Source organism: Muntiacus reevesi, chromosome 13 (genome assembly GCF_963930625.1).
Source record: "Muntiacus reevesi chromosome 13, mMunRee1.1, whole genome shotgun sequence".
NCBI lineage: Eukaryota > Metazoa > Chordata > Mammalia > Artiodactyla > Cervidae > Muntiacus > Muntiacus reevesi.
In genome coordinates, this window is record NC_089261.1 from 59,149,505 (window position 1) to 59,169,499 (window position 19,995).

At 41.8% G+C, this 19,995-nt stretch overlaps 1 protein-coding gene across 2 annotated transcripts in view; it reads right to left on the minus strand.

Annotated features, from left to right (window-relative positions):
- The window catches only part of TTC29 (tetratricopeptide repeat domain 29), a 272,924-nt gene that overhangs the window by 176,298 nt on the left and 76,631 nt on the right, over nucleotides 1–19,995 (minus strand). For both annotated transcript variants that reach the window (XM_065904587.1, XM_065904586.1), the window contains one exon: nucleotides 19,716–19,901. In XM_065904587.1, coding sequence (XP_065760659.1) covers nucleotides 19,716–19,901 — 186 coding nt within the window. The remainder of the gene's footprint in view (nucleotides 1–19,715; nucleotides 19,902–19,995) is intronic.

Genomic DNA, 19,995 nt, shown 5'->3' on the forward strand with positions numbered 1-19,995 from the left:
CCATTTTTGAAATCCAGTCTTGGAATTTACCCAGGAAATGAAATGCTGGAAGTAGTACGTCTTGAAATCATGCAGAGATTAAAGGGGAGCTGCTTTCACAGGCCTGCAGTCAGTCTAACAGCCTCAGTGGAGGGTGGGTGTTGAGAGTAATCGATGCTCATACTTAGACACTTTCTGGACTGGATTTATTTCACATGTTTACTAGGAAACCTGAACAGAATTATGCGTTTGCTCTTCCAGAGAAACTTTTTGTAAATGTTTCCTCCAAAGGGACTTTTAAGATGCTAGGACCTTTTAAGTAAACCTTAAAAAAGCATTTTAATACACATGTATATGAAGACAAATACTGTTGGACTCCACTTATATGTCGCTCAGTCATGTCTGACTCTTTGCGATCCCATGGACTATAGCCCACCAGGCTCTTCTGTCCATGGTATTCTCCAGTCGAGAATACTGGAGTGTGTTGCCATTTCCTTCTCCAGGGGGTCTTCCTGACCCAGGGATCAAATCCGGGTCTGCTACATTGCAAGCAGATTTACCGTCTGAGCCACCACGGAAGCACATATGAGGTACCTAGAACTAGTCAAATTCACAGGGTCAGAACGTACACCAGCAGATGCCGGGAACTGGGGTGGGGAGGGGGAATGGGGACTTAGTGCTTAATGGGGACAGAGTTTCAGTTTAGGAAGGTGAAAAATTCAGGAACTGGATGATGGTGAGAGTTGCACAACAATGTGAATGCACTTACATGTGTGCGTGCTAAATCGCTTTCAGTTGACTCTTTGCAACCCTTTGGACTGGAGCCCGCTAGGCTCCTCTGTCCGTGGGATTCTCCAGGTAAGAACACTGGAGTGGGTTGCCATGCCCTCCTCCAGGGGAGCTTCCCGACCCAGGGATCCAGGCATTGGCTTAAGTCTCCTGCATCGGCAGGCAGGTTCTTTACCACTAGCACCACCACTGTGCTTTAGGATGACCAATTCCTCCAGGTTTACCAGAACTTTTTTCATTCCTACACTAAACATCTGGAGTCCTGGGAACTCCCTCAGTTTCAGGCAAACTGGGATGATTAATGACCCTAATATTGACTCAAAATGTTATGAAAGAATTTTGAAAATATAATTTAATAAAACACAAAAGTGATATTTAGCAAAAGTATAATGCAATATATGTTTTACTTATTTTATGGGCAAAAATATTATATAAGCATGAAGGAAACACTACAAGGAAAAATCTCAAAAATTACTAACAATGACATCATCAGTCAATCAAAATGTTCTTACTTTGATCAAGTATCATTCTACTTTTCTATCCATGCATAATATTTACACAGTTATAAAGAGATTACTATAATTTGGGTAAGTTTGCTTGCCTAAATTATTTTATAGATATACTCTCCATATTAAATATTTTCTTTTTTTATTTTATTTTTTTTCATTTATTTTTATTAGTTGGAGGCTAATCACTTTACAATATTGCAGTGGTTTTTATCATACATTGACATGAATCAGCCATGGATTTACATGTATTCCCCATCCCGATCCCCCAAATATTTTCATACTTGCATTATAAAGGCTGCATCTTATTTTGGGAGGCGTGCATGCATCCTAAGTGGCTTCAGTTGTGTCCGACTCTTTGTGACCCCATGGCATGCAGCCTGCCAGGCTCCTCTGTCCATGGGATTCTCCAGGCAAGAACACTGGAGTGGGGTGCCATGCCCTCCTCCTGGGGATCTTCCCCACCCAGGGGCTGAACCCAGGTCTCTCATATCACCTGCATTGGCAAGTGGGTTCTTTACCACTAGCGCCACCTGGGAAGCACAGGTGTATACTTTAATCATTTGTCTAGTGCTTCAATACATAGATTATTTCTCCATGATAAACGATGTTACAATTAACCTCTTCGGATATTTTCCCATATATATTTTTTAATTTCTAGAAGTGAAATTAGCAGATAAAGATGTATGGAAAATTTTGTAGTTGCTATGCATTGCCACATTACTTTCCAAAATCATTTAAATGATGCACATTATCACCAGCAATATATATAAGTACTATTTTAAGGAACCAGGATTGCTTTGCTTTTGCATTTTAAGAAGTGCTAAATGGTCTTTTCCCTGACCCTTCGTGTCACCCCTATAGCATCTTTTCTTGAATACCAACTGTAGAGATCATGAACACTTATAAAATTAATCCCCAGGGAACAATTCTCTTCTCCTATTTCCCACCCAAGCTACAACCCTTCAAAGAATTTCCCTGTTTGTAGGCAGTAGCCCAGCATCCAAGTGGAACAACAGGGATGAGCAGATAAAGCCTGCAGGCTCTTGAGACCAGGAGAATATGTACCTACTAAGCACCTACCGTACATACAATAGTAATCCCAACACTTGGAAAGGCAGCAGAAAAGTTATTCATGGAAGCAAGACCTCCCCTTTCAAATACACTTAATGTTCTAAAGGAAAATTAAAGAAGTTGACAGTTTTTAAGAACTGATCTTTCAATAGTGATTTAAGTGACCATACAAAGTAGAGCTGGAAGTGAACTCAGAGCAAACCTGCTACCCCTCCCTCATTGTAGAGACAAGGAGAGCAAGATCTACCACGATTAAATAACTTACCCAGATACACAAAGTTGTCTAGCACACAGCAGTGTCAAAAGAGAATCTAAGGTTATTGTCCAATCTAACAGTTTTTCTTCTGCTAGATTTCATCTCTAGCCTGATGTTCAAATGCCCTTCAGTTAACTATGCAGACCAAGAGGGTCATCCAATGTCTATCAACCATGACTAATATTTGCCTTATATCATTATTATATCTTTATATAATAAACTTATTATATATCTTATATCTTTATTAAAGCTTTTGTTCCATGTTTCTAATATCCTTGTAGATTTGGACTTCCCTTGTATCCAAAGAACCAATCAATAATTAACATCCCCCCCACTTTTCTTCATGATGAACAATATGATTGGATCTCTAATAGTTCTTTAATCTTCATCATTATTATTTTTACCAACTGTAAAAACGTTATGTCCTTCTCTTTACTTCATAAGTCAATGAAATCTTTAAAATTAGCTAGTTTTCCCTTCCAAATAAAAGACAGCACATGCACAAGAACCAATTCTAATAGTGTGAAATAGCATTTAAAGCAAAATAAGTCTGCCACCATTCCACAGCACTGGTGCCCTTCTCCAGGGCTGCCTCAGTTGAGATTTTGTATATTTGATGGGTTTTAAATCCTCTCAACAGAGCTTACATCGCTATTAATTTTTAATAAAATGAAAGAGAAAATAAAATACCACACTAAAAACTGACATATCCTTTGCATTTCTTTTAGTTATTAAGGCTGTTTTTCTAATAAACTGGCAAACATTATTCCATGACAAATAAGAAATTACCATGAAATTTCTATCCATTTGATGTAGCGTCTTTGACAATATTAAAATCTTTGATTATATTATTATATTTTAACCTTTTTTTGAGAACTAAATACTGTGATGATAAATTTCATTTCAAATGCTGGAGAATAAAAATATTCACCAAATGAACTCATTTTTGTAATGCAATATAGAAGAAGGTAAAAAGCCAAAACTCTAGGAAGAGATTGTTTATATTAGATATTAAGGAGTTTTTTTAAAAAAGTCTCCTTAGATTATTTTAGATAATATTCAATTGATCACCACCCATGATAAATGTTTAAAATGAGAGAACATTACATCCTTCTCATGTCAAATTATATCACCCCACCATTATTATATTCCTTTATTTTTTCCTAAAATAACATTTTTTTTTTAGTTAATAAAAATCACTGACACTATATCGAATGTTGTGTTAGTTTCCTGAGGCTGCTATAACCGAGTACCACAAACTGGGTGGCTTAAATAACAGAATCTACTCTCTCATAGTCCTGAAGGCTGGAAGTCCAAAATCAAGGTGTTGGTTAGCAGGGCTGGCTCCTCCTGGAGCTTGTGGGGGAGAATCTGTCCAATACCTCACTCCTAGCAGGTTTTCTTTGGATTTTTTGTTTGTTTGTTCTTGACCAAGGCATGTGGGATCTGAGCTCTCCAAACAGGGGTCGAGTCTGTACTCTTGGCATTGGAAGGTGAAGTCTCAAGCACTGGACCACCACGGAGGTCCCCTGGTCCTTGGCCTGTAGATGAGGTTCTCCTTATGTCTTCACATCTTCCCTCTGTACATGTCTTTCTCTGCACCCAAATTTCCCCTTTTTATAAGGATGCTGGTCTTATCAGATTGGGGCCACCTAATTACCTCATTTCAATTCGATCGTTCACCAAGACTCTATTTCCAAATAAGGCCACATTCACATGTACTTGAGGTTGAGAATTCAACCTCTTGGGGACTTCCCTGGTGGCCCAGTGGTTAACAGTCTGCCTGCCAGTGCAGGGAACACGGGTTTGATCCGTGGTCGGGGAAGATTCCAAATGCCATGGGAGCAGCTAGGTTCGTGTGCCTTAACTACTGAACCTGCGCTGTAGAGTCCATAAGCCAAAATTACTGAAGCCCGCACCTAGAAGAGCTTTCCTGGTTGGGGGGGTGGGGGAGTATGCTCCTCAACAAGGGAAGGCACTGCAGTGAGATGCCCGCATACCACAACTAGTGAGTAGCCCCCACTGACCACAAGCAGAGAAAGTCGACGCGCAGCATTGAAGACCCGGGACAGACAAAAACAAACAAGTAAATAAAATTTTTAAAAAGACGGCCTTTTCTTAAAAAAAAAAAAAATATATCAATATCTCCTGATGAGTCCCGATTCAACCCATAGCAAATATGATTGAAAATTTTCTCTCAAGTGAGGATCAGATTCACATGCAATATGATCCCGTCTTGGTTGTGTGAGGTACTGAGAGCAGTCAGCACCAACACAGGGGAAGCAAAGGAAGGCAGAGCAGCAGATGTGGCTCCATGACGAGAGACTGCAGGCTGGGGGTAAAAAGGCTCATTACTCCACTGAACCCACAGACAACTAGTATCCCAGACATGGTTATGCGCGAGGTGCGTGTGCAAGTCCATGCCGAGGGCGAACCTGAGCTCAAGCAGACAGGAGACAGGGTGGGGATGAGAGGGCTCCTTTACTTTCTGAAGAGCCATCCAATGAAGGATGGGGGTCCAATGGTCTGGCAGATGATGGATCTGAAAATACGAATGTACACACAGAGATACAGAAGGCAAGGTGGGAGGGAAGAAAGCCAGGCTGATGACGGTAACAACGAAAAGGGTCCCAGAAATTTATGAGTCAAACTCCAGGTTGAGCAGAGCCAGAAACTCTACCCTGAACAGGGTTGAGACCCAACTGTGTGTTGGGATCAATTCTAAAAGTGTTGCCAATAATTTTTAAGCAAGAAACAACTGAACTTTTGGAATGCTTTACTTTTTTTTTTTTTTTAACATATAATGATGATTTATCCATTTTTAAAAGTTCCTTGGAGAAGGAGATGGTACCCCACTCCAGTATTCTTGCCTGGAGAATCCCATGGACAGAAGAGCGTGGTGGTCTACAGCTCATGGCGTCACACAGAGTCGGACATGACTGAGTGAATGAGCACACATTTTTAAAAATCCTACTCATTTGAATCGCGGTGCTTTTTCTAGGTGGGAGAGAGAGACTGTAGAACTTCAGGGAGCATAAAACCCTCGGCCTGCTTTCCTTTTACCACAGGCCATGATCTGTGGTGGCGTTACTACCTCTGCTTCAGGGGTAGGATGTGTGGGTTGAGATCTCGGCATTTTCATAATAATGTGTCTAAGTCAACACTAACAATTATATTTGTTGCTTGAGAAAACAGGTTGAGAAAGGCAACCATCCTGCACAGAATCACGTCCCCAAGTCTGGGGCAGCTGGAAGATAAAAATATAAGGATACAGAAGCCTATGAATATTAGGTGGTGAGCAGGGTTACAGGGCTTTTTTCTTTTGAGCAGATATACTGGTATGGTTTGAGGTCACCCAATGTCTCTAGGCTTTCCTGGTGGCGCAGATGGTAAAAAACAAACAAACAAAAAAAACCTGCATGCAGTGTGGGAGACTTGGGTCCTATCCCTGGGTTGGGAAGATCCCTCGAGAAGGGAATGGCAGCCCACTTCAGTATTCATGCCTGGAGAATTCCATGGACAGAGGAGCCTGGTGGGCTTTGGATGGGGTCGAAAAGAGTTGGCCATGACTGGGCGACTAACACAACAAGGTCCCTACAGGCACAGGGTGGGAGTCTGAGTACTCACGGCAAGGATCTACATGTAACATGTGTATCTCTAAAGCTGCACTTCAGCAGTGAAAACCCGTTCTGGGAATGTCCACAGATAGCTAGATGCTTCCAGCTGTACACATTACCTGAGATGAAGGTTCAGTGGGGCTGAGTGGCAGAGATACTTTCAGGGTAGGTTATCTTGAGGAGAGCAGATCAGACTCCCTTGATGTCTCAGGTAAGGCACCTAGAGAATCTGTGAAATTGGTTCAATGCTCTCATTTGATGAGTGTCTGAGGTGTCTGTGAGCAGTTTTCAACGCTGACAATCACATCTGCTATTTGTATACTTTCAACATCTTTGCTCTCATGGTTGGTGGTTGTTCCACACAGAGTTACTGAATTAGCCTTGAGGGAGCTTTGAGAGGTTTCAGTGAAGGGAACGAGAAGTCCAGACTGAGTGAGCGAGCTCAAGTTTTGGATCCCAATTTCAAGATCCATGATCAGGTACTGAGTCTCTATGGTGACACTTCAAGACTGAATCAGCCAAGTAGATCTCTATTTCCTCCTGGATTCAGTCTTCAGTGAAATGGCAACCCTTTCCAGTATTCTTGCCTGGAAAATCCCATGGATGGAGGAGCGTGGTGGGCAAAGAGTTGGGCATGAGTGAGCGACTTCACTTCACTTCAATGATAATCAAGGGATCTTGAGATAGTTTAGGACCCTGGATAGCAGGCAAAACACTACTGCAGACTTGTGATGGAGTGATTCTAGATCTGTGAGCTTTAAAAGTCACCTATTTTTATTTTCTGGATCATAAATATCTTGCTCATCTATTATATTCAAACAATATAGAAATGTGTTGTAAAATGCATCTATGTTTTCTACATTAGAAATAGAAATGGAATTTTTGGGAGACTAAGTTATGTTAGTAAATTGAGAAAGATTAGTACAGTGTCTCAAAATGTTAAAATGGAAGCTTTGGGAAAAGCACAAACACATTATATGAAGAAGTGAAGTCACTCAGTCGTGTCTGACTCTTTGCGACCCCATGGACTGTAGCCCACCAGGCTCCTCAGTCCATGGGATTTTCCAGGCAAGAGTACTGGAGTGGGTTGCCATTTCCTTCTCCAGGGGACCTTCCCAACCCAGGGATCGAACCCAGGTCTCCCGCATTGTAGGCAGATGCTTTACTGTCTGAGCTACCAGGGAAGCCCCCAAGACATTATATATCACATCCCAAAGGAAAGCTTTAGTGTGAGCTTTTCAGAGAAACAGTCAAAAGCCATTCACAGGACTTGTGAAATCCTTCATTCAAATGAGAGCATGTAAGTGTTGGAGACTGTATCAGTCAAAGTTAGATGAGGCTGCACCATGGTAGTAAACAGACCCTGAAATCCCAGGGGCTTAGACAAAGTAATTTTCTTGTTCAGGTGAAGTCCCCTTAAGGTTGGGTGACTCTCTTGAGCAGCTCCCGTCCAAACGCTCATTCAGGGAACAGGCTGCTTCCAACTCAACGTTTCACCATCTCATCATAATTCCTCCATAGCCACCATGGCAAAAACAAAGGTAAAAGGAAGGACTCATAGCTGCTCCTCCAAGCTTCAGCCTGGAAGTGAGTACTTATAAACCATTGGCCAGAATTTTCACTTTTACAGTGACTGACACATAGTTCTCAATAAGTGGTGGCTCTGATTATTATAATCGTTGGAAAACAGCATTTTGACTGGCTGGATAAGAGTTTATTGTATATAATTTGTTGTTCAGCCACTAAGTCGTGTCATTCTATTTTCTTTGTGTGCGTGACTCTTTGTGACTGCAGCACCCTAGGCTTCCCTGCCCTTCACTATCTCCATGAGTTTGCTTGAACTCATGTCCATTGAGTCCGTGATGCCATCCAACCATCTCATCCTCTGTTGCCCCCTTCTCCTGCCTTCAATCTTTCCCAGCCATTGGAGTCTTTTCCAATGAGTCGGCGCTTCCCATCAGGTGGCCAAAAATATTGGAGCTTCAGCTTCAGCATTAGTCCTTCTAATGAATATTCAGGATTGATTTCCTTTAGGATTGACTGGTTTGATCTCCTTGCTGTCCAAGGGACTCTCAAGAGTTTTCTCCAACACCACAGTTGGAAAGCATCAATTCTTCAGCTCCCAGCCTTCTTTATGGTCCAACTCGCACATCCATACATGACTATTGGAAAAAACAGAGCTTTGACTAGACGAACCTCTGTCAGCAAACTAATGTCTCTCCCTTTTAATAAGCTGTCTAAGTTTGTCATGGCTTTCATTCCAAGGAGCAAGCATCTTTTAATATCATGGCTGCAGTCACCATCTGCAGTGATTTTGGAGCCCAAGAAAATAGAATGTCACTGCTTCCACTTTCCCCCCTTCTATTTGCCATGAAGTGATGGGAGGAGATGTCATGATATTAGTTTTTTGAATGCTGAGTTTTAAGCCAGCTTTTTCAGTCTTCTCTTTCACCTTCATCAAGACGCTCTTTAGTTCCTCTTTGCTTTCTGCCATTAAGGTGGTATCATCTGCATATCTGAGGTTGTTGATTCCAGCTTGTGCTTCATCCAGCCCAGCATTTCACATGATGTACTCTACACATAAGTTAAATAAGTAGGGTGACAATATACCTGTCACCTGATGCACTCCTTTCCCAATTTTGTACCAGTCTGTTGTTCCACGTCCAGTTCTAACTGTTGCTTCTCGACCTACATACAGGTTTCTCAGTAGGCAAGTAAGGTGGTCTGGCATTCCCATCTCTTTAAGAATATTCCACAGCTTGTTGTGTTTCATCAAATGTGCATCATTTGTTGTGACACAGTCAAAGGCTTTAGCATAGTCATGAGGCCATAAATAGATATTTTTTTGAAATTCTTTTGCTTTTCCTATGATCCAGCAGATGTTGGCAATTTGATCTCTGGTTCCTTTGCCTTTTCTAAATCCAGCATGTACATCTGGAATTTCTCGGTTTATGTACTGCTGTAGCCTAGCTTGAAGGATTTTGAGCACAATCTTGCTAGCATGTGAAATGAGTGCAGTTGTATGGTAGTTTGAACATTCTTTGGCATTGCCTTTCTTTGAGACTGGAATGAAAACTGACATTTTCCAGTCCTGTAGCCACTGCTGAGTTTTCTAAATTTGCTGGTATAATGAATGCAGCGCTTTCATAGCATCATCTTTTAGGATTTGAAATAGCTCAGCGGCAACTCCCATCACATCCACTAGCTTTGTTTGTAGTAATGCTATGTGTGTTAAGTGTTTTTTTCTTACCAATTTGTAAATGTTCTTTATATAATAATTATACTAATATGTCATCATATTTGTTTCCAATAATTTCAAGTTTTAGTTTCTCTTTAATTATATGAGGTCTTCAATAAATAATTTTTCTTAAAGTATGTATCAAATCTGTCCCTATTTCTGAAAGAGGGGAAGCTATTTCGCTAGCTTCCTATTTCCATGAGGGGACCTCCTGTCTCCTTCCCTGTTTACTTCTTAACACAGAGAAGGAACAACAATATATCTGGTGAAATCCTGGACTTTCATTTTCTCTAGACTCTGTTCTTAAGTGCCATGCTGAAGCTCACAGGCACAAGCTTAGAACCCACAGGAGAGTCTGAGCATGAGCTGACTTTCAGCAACTAGGTGGTTATGATGAATTCTGTGAGATAATAGATTTGATTTGAACAGATATAAGCTCTGTTCCCCAACTAGCCTTAGCAATTATGATCTGTGTGATTCCCATATTTCTTTTGAATTGGTTCTGAACTTGGAGCAATGAGAAGATATAATTATCCTTCCATAAATTCCATCACTTTTCTTTATGCTTCGTTCCATTGTTTTTATGTTTCGAAGTTCTTTCCCATCTAAGAATAAAATAAATACTTGCCTATAGTTTCAATTTTTTATAGTTTATGTTTAACTGTTTCTTATAAAATTTAATCTTAAAATAAGACATTGAAGTAATTAACATTACCATAAAATGTTTAAAAAATCATAAAGAGAAAAATTTAAATCACACAATTTTAAACATTCCTTTAAAGGAATGTATATTGTATACAACACAATTTTTATACTTTGTATCTTCTATCTCCAAAATTATTGACATTTTGTATACACTTAATACTTAACCAGTTCCTGTGTATACTGTCAGTTCTTTTATATTAGGACTTCCTTCTTAAAATTTTTAACTTTGATTCATCTCTTGTTGGGTTACAGAATATGGCATACACGGAAACTACATTCACAGTGTACTTTCTGAAGCTTGCATATGTAAGAATATCTTCCAGTTGCTTCACGTGGGACTAGAACTTACTTCTGTAGAAAATTCTCAAGTTCATAGCAGCCCATTCTCTTTCCCCTACCCTCAGATTCCTTGGACTCTACTTTTTTGTTTGTTTGTTTCATGGCATTTTTTGTTGCAAAGGAGAAAAAAATTAGTCTATCTAATTTTGCTTTCAATGCAGGCAATCTGTGTTTTCTCTTCAGATAAAGGTGGGAATCTGTCTTAATCTGAGTCATTCAAAAAATTTCCTGAGAATTATCTAGTTATGTATCTTTCCCTATATTTTTTGACTAGAACATAGAGAGCTATTTCAGTGTGCACACTCAGATCTTTTGGGGGGGGGTCAAGAAAGCTTTCTTAAAATGTCTTTGGTTATTGTTTTCATTTTAGCTATCACCTATTCTCTCTCAGAAACTTCCAAATTTACAATGTCATTGTTTTCATTTCTTAGTCTTTCACCTGCATTTTGGGAAAACAGTTCAAGTCTGTCTGCCCTCAACACCACTGATTCAATATTCCGTTGTGTTAACTTTTTATACACTAGGGTTTTCCCTGTGGCTCAGTAGTAAAGAATCCATCTGCAATGCTAGAGATGCAGGTGACACGGTTTGATCTCTGGATTGGGAAGATCCCCTGGAGGAAGGCATGTATTCTTGCCAGGAAAATCCCATGGACAGAAGAGCCTGGGGGGGCTACAGTCCACAGGGTTGCAGACAGTGGGACAGGACTGAAGTGACTGAGCGCACAGTCCTGCTCTTCTCTGTTTCTATCCTGTAGCTTAACTCTACACGTTAATTTCATTTCACTGAGATTATGAATAATTTCATTCCACTGAAATCTGCATTTCATTGAAAGCCTTCCTTACTTCATCTGGGGCTCACTGTCGTCTCATTTGGTTTTATCCTTAAACTTTTCTGTCTTCTTGTATCTTCCTGAAGACCCTAGGAATTTTTCTAACTATTCCATTTATAGGTTTGTTTTTCAGATTAATGCTTTGTTTTTCTTCCATTTTCTACATCTCACAATTAGGAATATTTAGTCTAGGTATTTAAAGGCAAGAATGGACAGTCTGCCCTTGGGTCTGCTTGCTGGTAGGACTAGCACTCACTCAATTTCAGCATCTAGCAGGCATTCTTCTAGGACTGAAATTGGATCTTCTCCTACTTTTGTTCATTCAATTGTTCTTAATTAACTTTTATCGGAGTACAGTTGCTTTACAACATGTTAGTTGCTGCTGTCCAGCAGAATGAATCAGCCGTACATACGCCTACATCCCCTCGCTTTTGGACTTCCTTCCATGCAGGTCACCACAGGCACACTATTGACACTACACAGAAGACAAACAACTAATGAGAACTTATTGTATAGCACAGGGATCTTTTAGTTTAACTGATTCTTCCGCTTTGACCCACTCTTTAAAATAGCGAGTCTTTGGTGGTAGAGATCCTTTTGAGCTCACCGTCTTAGCGACTTTGTCCTAGTTTTTAAAGGATAGCACTTCTGTGTCCATAATCTGACCCTAGCTTCTGCACGTTAACATCACTCCTTACACAGAACTTCCAGATTTAATAAATAAGGGCTAACTTGTCCAGAACTGATACCCTGTAGACTAGTTTCCTGGAAAATGAGATGGACTCTGGCAAACTTCCAAAGAAACCAGTTATGTTTAGTGTTTTTAGGGCAATGAATCCTGATCTATGGTGAAGGCTTAGACCCTAGAGTTCTCTCCTGACAGGAAAGAGGTTGGGGCTCCCCAAATTATGAATGCCTACATGGCAAATCTTGAACATATCCTATATATTTTTTGCATACTCTGTAATTGGGCTAAAACAACAAACAATCCCGTGATCGCAATCACAAAGCAGAGACCTCATCCACTCCTCCATACCAATCATAGGGGAAGGGCTGGCTGATTTCACATCACAATGAACTCTGGGTGACAGGACAGAGCCTGTGTCAAGGCTCTGCCATGTCATGTTGTTATTGGGTCTGGTCCCCAGTTATACCAAGAGTGTGACAAGAGTTCCCTAAACCCAGAGCATCCAATGGAAGGGCAATGGGAGACCAGCACACCTGCTCTGCTCCTGTCTCTCTGAGTTTTCTCAGAGCAGCATGGTTCTGGTAGGCCTGCTGTGAGTGCGGCTGACCAATTACTTTGTTAGCATGGCAGTTGTCCCAGCAAACTGGGCATCTCTCCAGGCCAATAACACAGCCTTCTGGAAGCAAGTCAGGGGGCTGGAAAGAAATCAAAGACCAAGATGGGAGTGGGAAAAGGATGCTAGTGATACTGTGGTCAGCCTTCAGGATGGCTGGCTAGAGATCATTAGCAGCAACTAGCTTTGAACAATCCTTAGCGGTGGAAGCCCTAAGGGGTTAGGATTCTCAGTGATAGAATTCCTTTGGTGGTGTGTGTGTGCATGACTTTGAAAGAAATTACCTAATACACAGTGGACACTTCACTGAGAGGAAAGCTGAACTACCGCCCCTCATAAAATTCATGCAAATAAAATGAAAGGGGGTGTCTTCCTTACCATGAGTGGAGGATGTGTTAGGAAAGGGCTGACTATTATAAGACAGGATAAAGTGAAAGTGAAAGTCACTCAGTCGTGTCTGACTCTTTGTGACCTCATAGACTATAAAGTTCATGGGATTCTCCAGGCCAGAATACTGGAGTGAGTAGCCATTCCCTTCTCCAGTGGATATTCCCAACCCAGGGATCAAACCCACGTCTCCCACACTTTCTCAGCCACCAGGGAAGCAAGAACCTGCCTGCAATCCAGGAGACCTGGGTTTGATTCCTGGGTCAGGAAGATCCCTTGGAGAATGAAACGGCAACCCACTCTAGTATGCTTGCCTGGAGAATCCCATGGACAGAGGAGCCTGGAGGGTTACAGTCCATGACATTGCAAGAATCAGACATGACTTAGTGACTAAACCATCACCAAATCCATGTACAAGACAAGAAAAGTGGGCTTCCAAATTCTACCCCCTCCACGAGATCAAGATGGTAAAGGGGACAGTCCTTTACAATGGTGTGTGTGTGTGTTAGTCCCTCAGCTGTATCCGACTCTTTGCGACCCCATGGACTGCAGCCCACCAGGCTCCTCTGTCAATAGAGCTCTTCAGGCAAGATACTGGAGTGGGTTGCCATGCCCTTCTCCAGGGGATCTTCCCAACCCAGGGATTGAACCCGGGTCTCCTACATTACAGGCAGATTCTTTACCACCTGAGGTACCAGGGAAGCCCAAATAGTGGTGGCCTCCCGTGTTGGATCCGTCTTTCACTACTGGACGGTCTGGCAGAGGGGGAGCCATTCCACTGTACCTTCATAACACCACCCTCCTTCTGGTTCCTTCTGCCGCCCTGGCAAACCCGACTGGAACACACCATCCAGGATTTGTCCAAAGAATTGGCTGTCAACAGTAAATTGAAGGCCCTGAACTGAGCGAGCCAACCAGTACAACTCTTCTTCAGAAGTCCGAGTCACTAGGAGAATCTGGGGTCAACGCTGTGGGTCTGGGTCAGCCTTTACTCAATCCCTGTGCTACAGCTACAGATGAAGAACTTTGGAACTGGAAGATGTGCACTTCCCAAGCTGTTCCTACAAGGGCCTCCCCCTGCCTGTTCTCAGGGAAGATGGTTAGCACCCAGGGTGGTCACCCAACGTCTACTGTAATCATCCTTCTGTCTCCTGAGGTGTCTACACTCCAAGTCCATATGAGTTGAAATGGAATAGATTGTTGGCAGAGTGAGAGATGCTGCTCGAAGCCAGCCCTCTTTGAATTAGGGGGAGATGGGACAGGACCGAGAGTTAGATAGAAATCAAGGGTTTCCTTGACCAATTTTAATCCTCTAGGTTAGCCCTCCCAGAAAACAGACTCAACCCTTACAAGACTCCAAGGAAACTGGCTAGTCTCAGTGCTACATTCATTAATTTGGTCAAAGGCAAGGCTTGGATTCAGATCCTAAATCAGTGGAAGCAAGGAAGGTAACAGCTGTTGGTTCTTGCTCAACTCTGAATGCTGATGTGCTCAGCCCCACCAGTTCTTTGCTTACCACCAATAAAGCTGCAATTGCAAGACATGGATCCCAGTTCCCTGAACTAACAACTAAACAGTGACCTGGCAAGAGAGGACTGAAGTTAAGGTTCTGGCACATCATCTTGTTATTGGCCCCAGACCACACCCAGGGAGAAGCCTGGTACTTCCTTAATCACACGTCTTAGAAAACCATCTCTCTCCCAGGCTCTGACACCCAGCCCTGCCAGACCTCTGTGTGCTGCTCTAGAACGTCTGGGAATGTTTCCTACCAGCCCAGGGTCTGAGAACCTTCTCCAGTGCTCCACAGATGTCGTGTGAATGCTGCTTGTCCATCTGTCCTTCCAAGTGAGTGACAATTCTGAAAGAAGACACAGCCACTGATCTGCTACAAGTGTTTGTAAGGCCATGAGTACTCCACGCCTGCCACCCTAGCAGACATCTGAACTGGAGAATAGACAGCCAGCCCTGGGGTCAATGGAAGCCAGTCCACACTGCATACCAGCACCACCTTCAGCAGCAGTGGAGACTAGAGTTTGTGCTCTGGCCACACGGGGTACTTGTGGGCCGAACAATGGCCCCGACTGCACCCAGGTGCCCAGTCCCCACGACATGGTTTCTGCTCATCTTCATTTGCTCTTTAGTTCCCTGAGGGTGCTGGAGCCATGCCCTGGACTGCAGCCTGCTTCACTGCGCTGTGACAAACTGCCCTTTGCCATCTGCCGGCTGGGACCCCACTTTAACCTGAACGGGCGCCCTGGAACCAGGAGGCTGCCACCTGCCTCTGGGCACAGCTGCCACCTAGCTGTTGCTGCGGGGCCTCCATGGGGCTTGTCTGGACCCATCAGGTCAGATATGCGGAAGCTACACACCATCACCTCAGGGGGACCCTGTGTTCAGGTGAGCCCTCATGGCACTCCAGTCCAATATTTTAAGTAGTCCTAGTTTATCCTCCTCATAAATACACTGAACTTATGAATGAATGAGCTTATGGACTTATGAGCTGAATCTCTAAAACTTTCATCAATATCAACTCAAATCATTTTATAAATCAGGCAATAAAGGCATGGGTCTTGTGGCCAATGAACTGATTAAGGGCATAGAAAACTAGTTAAGATCTTTTAAAAAGGAGCTGCCAAAAAAAAAAAAAAAACCACACAGTCTAACTTAAGAATAGGTTTATAGACAAAATATTCTATTTATTATGGAATTTGGGTGCATTTTATCATGCTCTGGGTGGGGCATCTAATTGTGAGTAAGTCACTGAATGTAATCTCACAGTAGCGCCCCCCGCCCCCCATCACATTTCCCAAACTCATTTTCACTCTCAGCCACTACACTGATACGGTGCCATGGTTACTAATTGTATTAGTAATCATTAATAAGTACCTCTAACATTTGTTGAATAACTGAATGAATAGAAGAATGAATAAATAAAGAAGACAATTAATAAATCCTCCAATACAAACATATTCACAGATTTTAAAAAATCAAAAATTGTTGATTCATGGGTATTGAGATCCAGGTTTGCTAGATGAAAAAGTTCTGGAGACCAGAACTATTGTTACACAACAGTGAGAATACACTTAACACTCCTGAACTCACCAATAGTTAGGATGGCAAATTCTATTATGTGTTTTTTACTGCAATAAATTAAAAAATATCATACCAAGTTTTAAAAACCAGAAATAAAACGTATAGAAAAGTTCAGAATATGTCTACGGTACCTATCTGAAACTCAATGAGGCCACTCAAACTTTCATCAGGGTAGCCCTGGCTTCTTCAGCTTTCATTTTCATATATTATTTGTTACTTCTTTCTTGAATTCTATTTTTTGGAGTTCATAATTGAAAGTTCCATTATTTGAATTCTCATAATTGGAGAATTTGATGGTTCCAGTTATAAAGACAAAATAAGACAGACAACATCTGAGGGATATACTTACAGTGGAGAACAAGAAAGTGCTAAATTATACTTTAGTGTATAATTTTCAGGAATTTTTACAGTTGAAAGCAAAGCAATTCTTGGTTTGCATAGAGCAGTGGCTGCCAACACAGGCTCTGAAGCCAGCTGAGTCAACGCTAGCCCCAGCACTAAGAAGCTCAATTTCTTTGTGTCACAGTTTCCTCATCTTCAAAACAAAGTTAATCATTTTTTAAAAGCTTAAAAAAGTATTTACCTCACTTATGAAATGAGAATAATCATTTTAAAAAGTTTACACAAAGATTTTACTTTTGAATTTTACTTAAGCAAGAATTTATTCCAGTTTTACAAACTGAAAAACTAAACTTTACTTTTAACAATAGGCTCTAGAGTTTTAACAAGTAACTTCTCAATTACAGTAAGTAATAACTCTTCAGTACGTAATTCTATAATCACCTATGTATGATCCCCACATTCAAAAAACAACCACTGTTAAACACTTCGTTGGTACATAACACATACCAAATATATTTTACCTTGTGTTTGGATCTTATTTCCTCTTTAATGTACCATGAGCATTTTCTTAAATTGATATATATTTTGAGATTTCCTGGTGGCTCAGACTGTAAGAACCTGCCTGCAAAGCGGGAGACCCAGGTTCGATCGCTGGGTTGGGAAGATCCCCAGCAGAACGCAATGGCAGCATTCCAGTATTCCTGCCTAGAGAATGCCAGGGACAGAGGAGCCTGGTGGGCTACTGTCCATGGGGCTGCAGGGGTTGCAAAGAGTCAGACATGACTGTGCAACTAACATTTTCACATTAACTTTTCATACAATTTAGAATAAAATCCAGAGTCCTCTGCTTGGCCTACAAGCTCCCATCTGATCCCAGCCTCCTGGTTTAAACCTGGCTCCTCTCCTTTCATCCCCCACCTTCCTCACTGAGTTCCAGACAGTGCTGAGCCTTCCCTTTGCACTCCCTACATCCTCTCTCTAAAACCTCTTCCTCCAGGTTTTTACAAGGCTCACTCCCTCACCTTCTTCATGCCTCATCTTCTAAAAGGTGAACACTGTATGCAAAGTAGCAACTGCTATCTATTCCTTTGCCTTACTTTTCATCACAGCATTTACCACTACTTCGTATGTTACAATAGCTAGGAATGGTCAAGGCCTGTTTTTCCCAGTAGAATCTTAGTGTCGCAAGGAAAATATTTTGTCAATCTTGCTAGCTGTTTTATCTCTAGACATTAGGTCCTAAACAAATACTTGCTAAACGAATGAATTTGGCTCTAATTTGTAAATTCGTGACTGCACAGAACTCTGTTGTAGAGGTATTGCTTAATGTTGCTAATCCTTTGCTTTGAGACATCACAAATTGTACTGCAGGGACTTCTCTAGTGGTCTAGTGGTTAAGACTCCATGCTCCCAAGGCAGGGGGCACCAGTTCAAACGCTGGTTGGGGAACTGACCTCCCACATGCCACAGGTGCAGCCAAAAACAAAAAACAAATTGTGGTTTTTTTTTTTTTGCTATGGATATGCTCAAATATATTCTTTTAAAATACTCTTGGATTGTTCCTTCAAGGCGGAATTAATGAAGCAGCTTCCTACCCATTCCTCCTCCTCCTCCCACGGGGTGTCTCACAGTGAGACTCCCATCGCACTCCTCTCCTTAGACTGAAGGGACAGACGCCCAAACTCTGAATGCCGGCACGTCTCCAGTTTGCCTTTCCGTACACACTCAGTCCCCGTCACTGCTCAGAAATACACTTGCCACTTTAACCAAGTTGCTGCACCTATCATTTCCTCTAATTTTGCTTTGGTCTATGTATATGTAGTTCCATTTACAGAATATATTCCTGTTTCTTTACCTGCCTAAATTATACCCATCTTTCATGTCCCCCACAAGTCCCTTCTTCTTTTTTTCTTTTTTTACATCTTATCTTTTTTTTTCCTTGGCCTCTCTGTGTACCATGTGGGATCTAGTTCCCCAACCAGGGATCAAACCTGTGCCCCCTTGCATTTGGAACCTGGCGTCTTAGCCACTGGACTACCAGTGAAGTCCTCCCCATACCAGTTCCTTCTGACTCCATCTTGCCTTCCTTGAATCTAGGACCTATGATCTCTCACTCCTTTGAATGGTTCTGCTCTTCATACCTATCACCCAAGACAGACCTTGACCATCAGCCACGTTCTAGTACCTACCATGCTGTAGAATACAATGTGCAATCTCCTGAGGCACGAAAGCCTTTCCCCCCCTGCTTTCTCAAAGTCCTAGGCAGTTCTAGCCATAAAACAGCAAATATTTTCTAACTTAACCCTATTGCCCAAAACTCTCGTGGAAATGAGAGTGCTCTAAGGGGAGAAATAGAATTATTTCTGATCAAATATTTTCATCTTCCCATATATTTGGTTTGTAAATGATCTAACCACCATTCTTCCACAAATAACTTTAATTCTTAAATTTCTACTCACAATCCTTATTAAACCACCATAAGAAATATGTTTCTGATGAATTTGTGGTTTTGTCTCAGACTTTGGCTTGTCTTAATATAATATTATTAAGCATGACATTATTTATAAAGAAACATTTCCTTCAGAAATTGTTATAAAACCACAACAAGTGGTATCTGAGTTATAGAGATTATATACATGGGATTTGGCAAGTTAGGAAAATCACCATATGTGCCTTTCCTCTTTCCCATTTTCAAACATGAGAAATCAAGTTAAAATGAATGAAAAGGTCTATACGAAAGGAAAGATAATTTGAAATGGTGCAATGTGGATGAAAGATGTACTTGGAAGACTGGGAAGAAGTTTTCTCTCCATGATGCTGCTGCTGGGAACTCTAGGCTGAGTGCTCAGCTGGGGTATGAGTGTAGCAATACAGAGGCTGAGTCCAAAGTCACATCCTTTTGCTTTTTAATCTGAATAACTTACATTCTTCCCAGGTGGCACAGTGGTAAAGAATCCACCTGCCAAGGCAGGAGACGCTAGAGGCTCAATTCAATTCCTGGATCAGAAAGATCCCCTGGGTGAGGAAATGGCAACCCACTCCAGTATTCTTGCCTGGAGTATCCCATGGACAGAGGAGCCTGGCAGGCTACAGTCCATGGGGGAGCAAAGAGTCGGACGCGACGGAGCACACAGCACACACAACTCACATTCTTACACCAAGCCTCGGGTCTTTTTCTCCACCCCTACATGCTTTCTGGTTGCCTGGACTCAAGAGTCTCCAAAGCCCCTAGGGCAGCCTGGCAAAAGGCTACTCACCATCTTCCTCGAAGAGCAGCCCCATATGTCCATGCGCCTCGGCTTCCTTCTTCCCACCATCAATTTTGATGACTTGGGCAATCTTAAAACATCGTTCATAGAAGTGGTTTCTTACCCACTTGTCTTCAGAATTATTGAAGTAACAGGCCAGAGCGTACAAGTTATTATAGACCTCTTCAAAGTATTCTTCAAAGAGAGAAAAACATCAGAAAATGCATTAGAAAAATGTCTCAAGGCACATCTCTTCAAATGGCAAACCAATATAGTGACATTTAGTTTC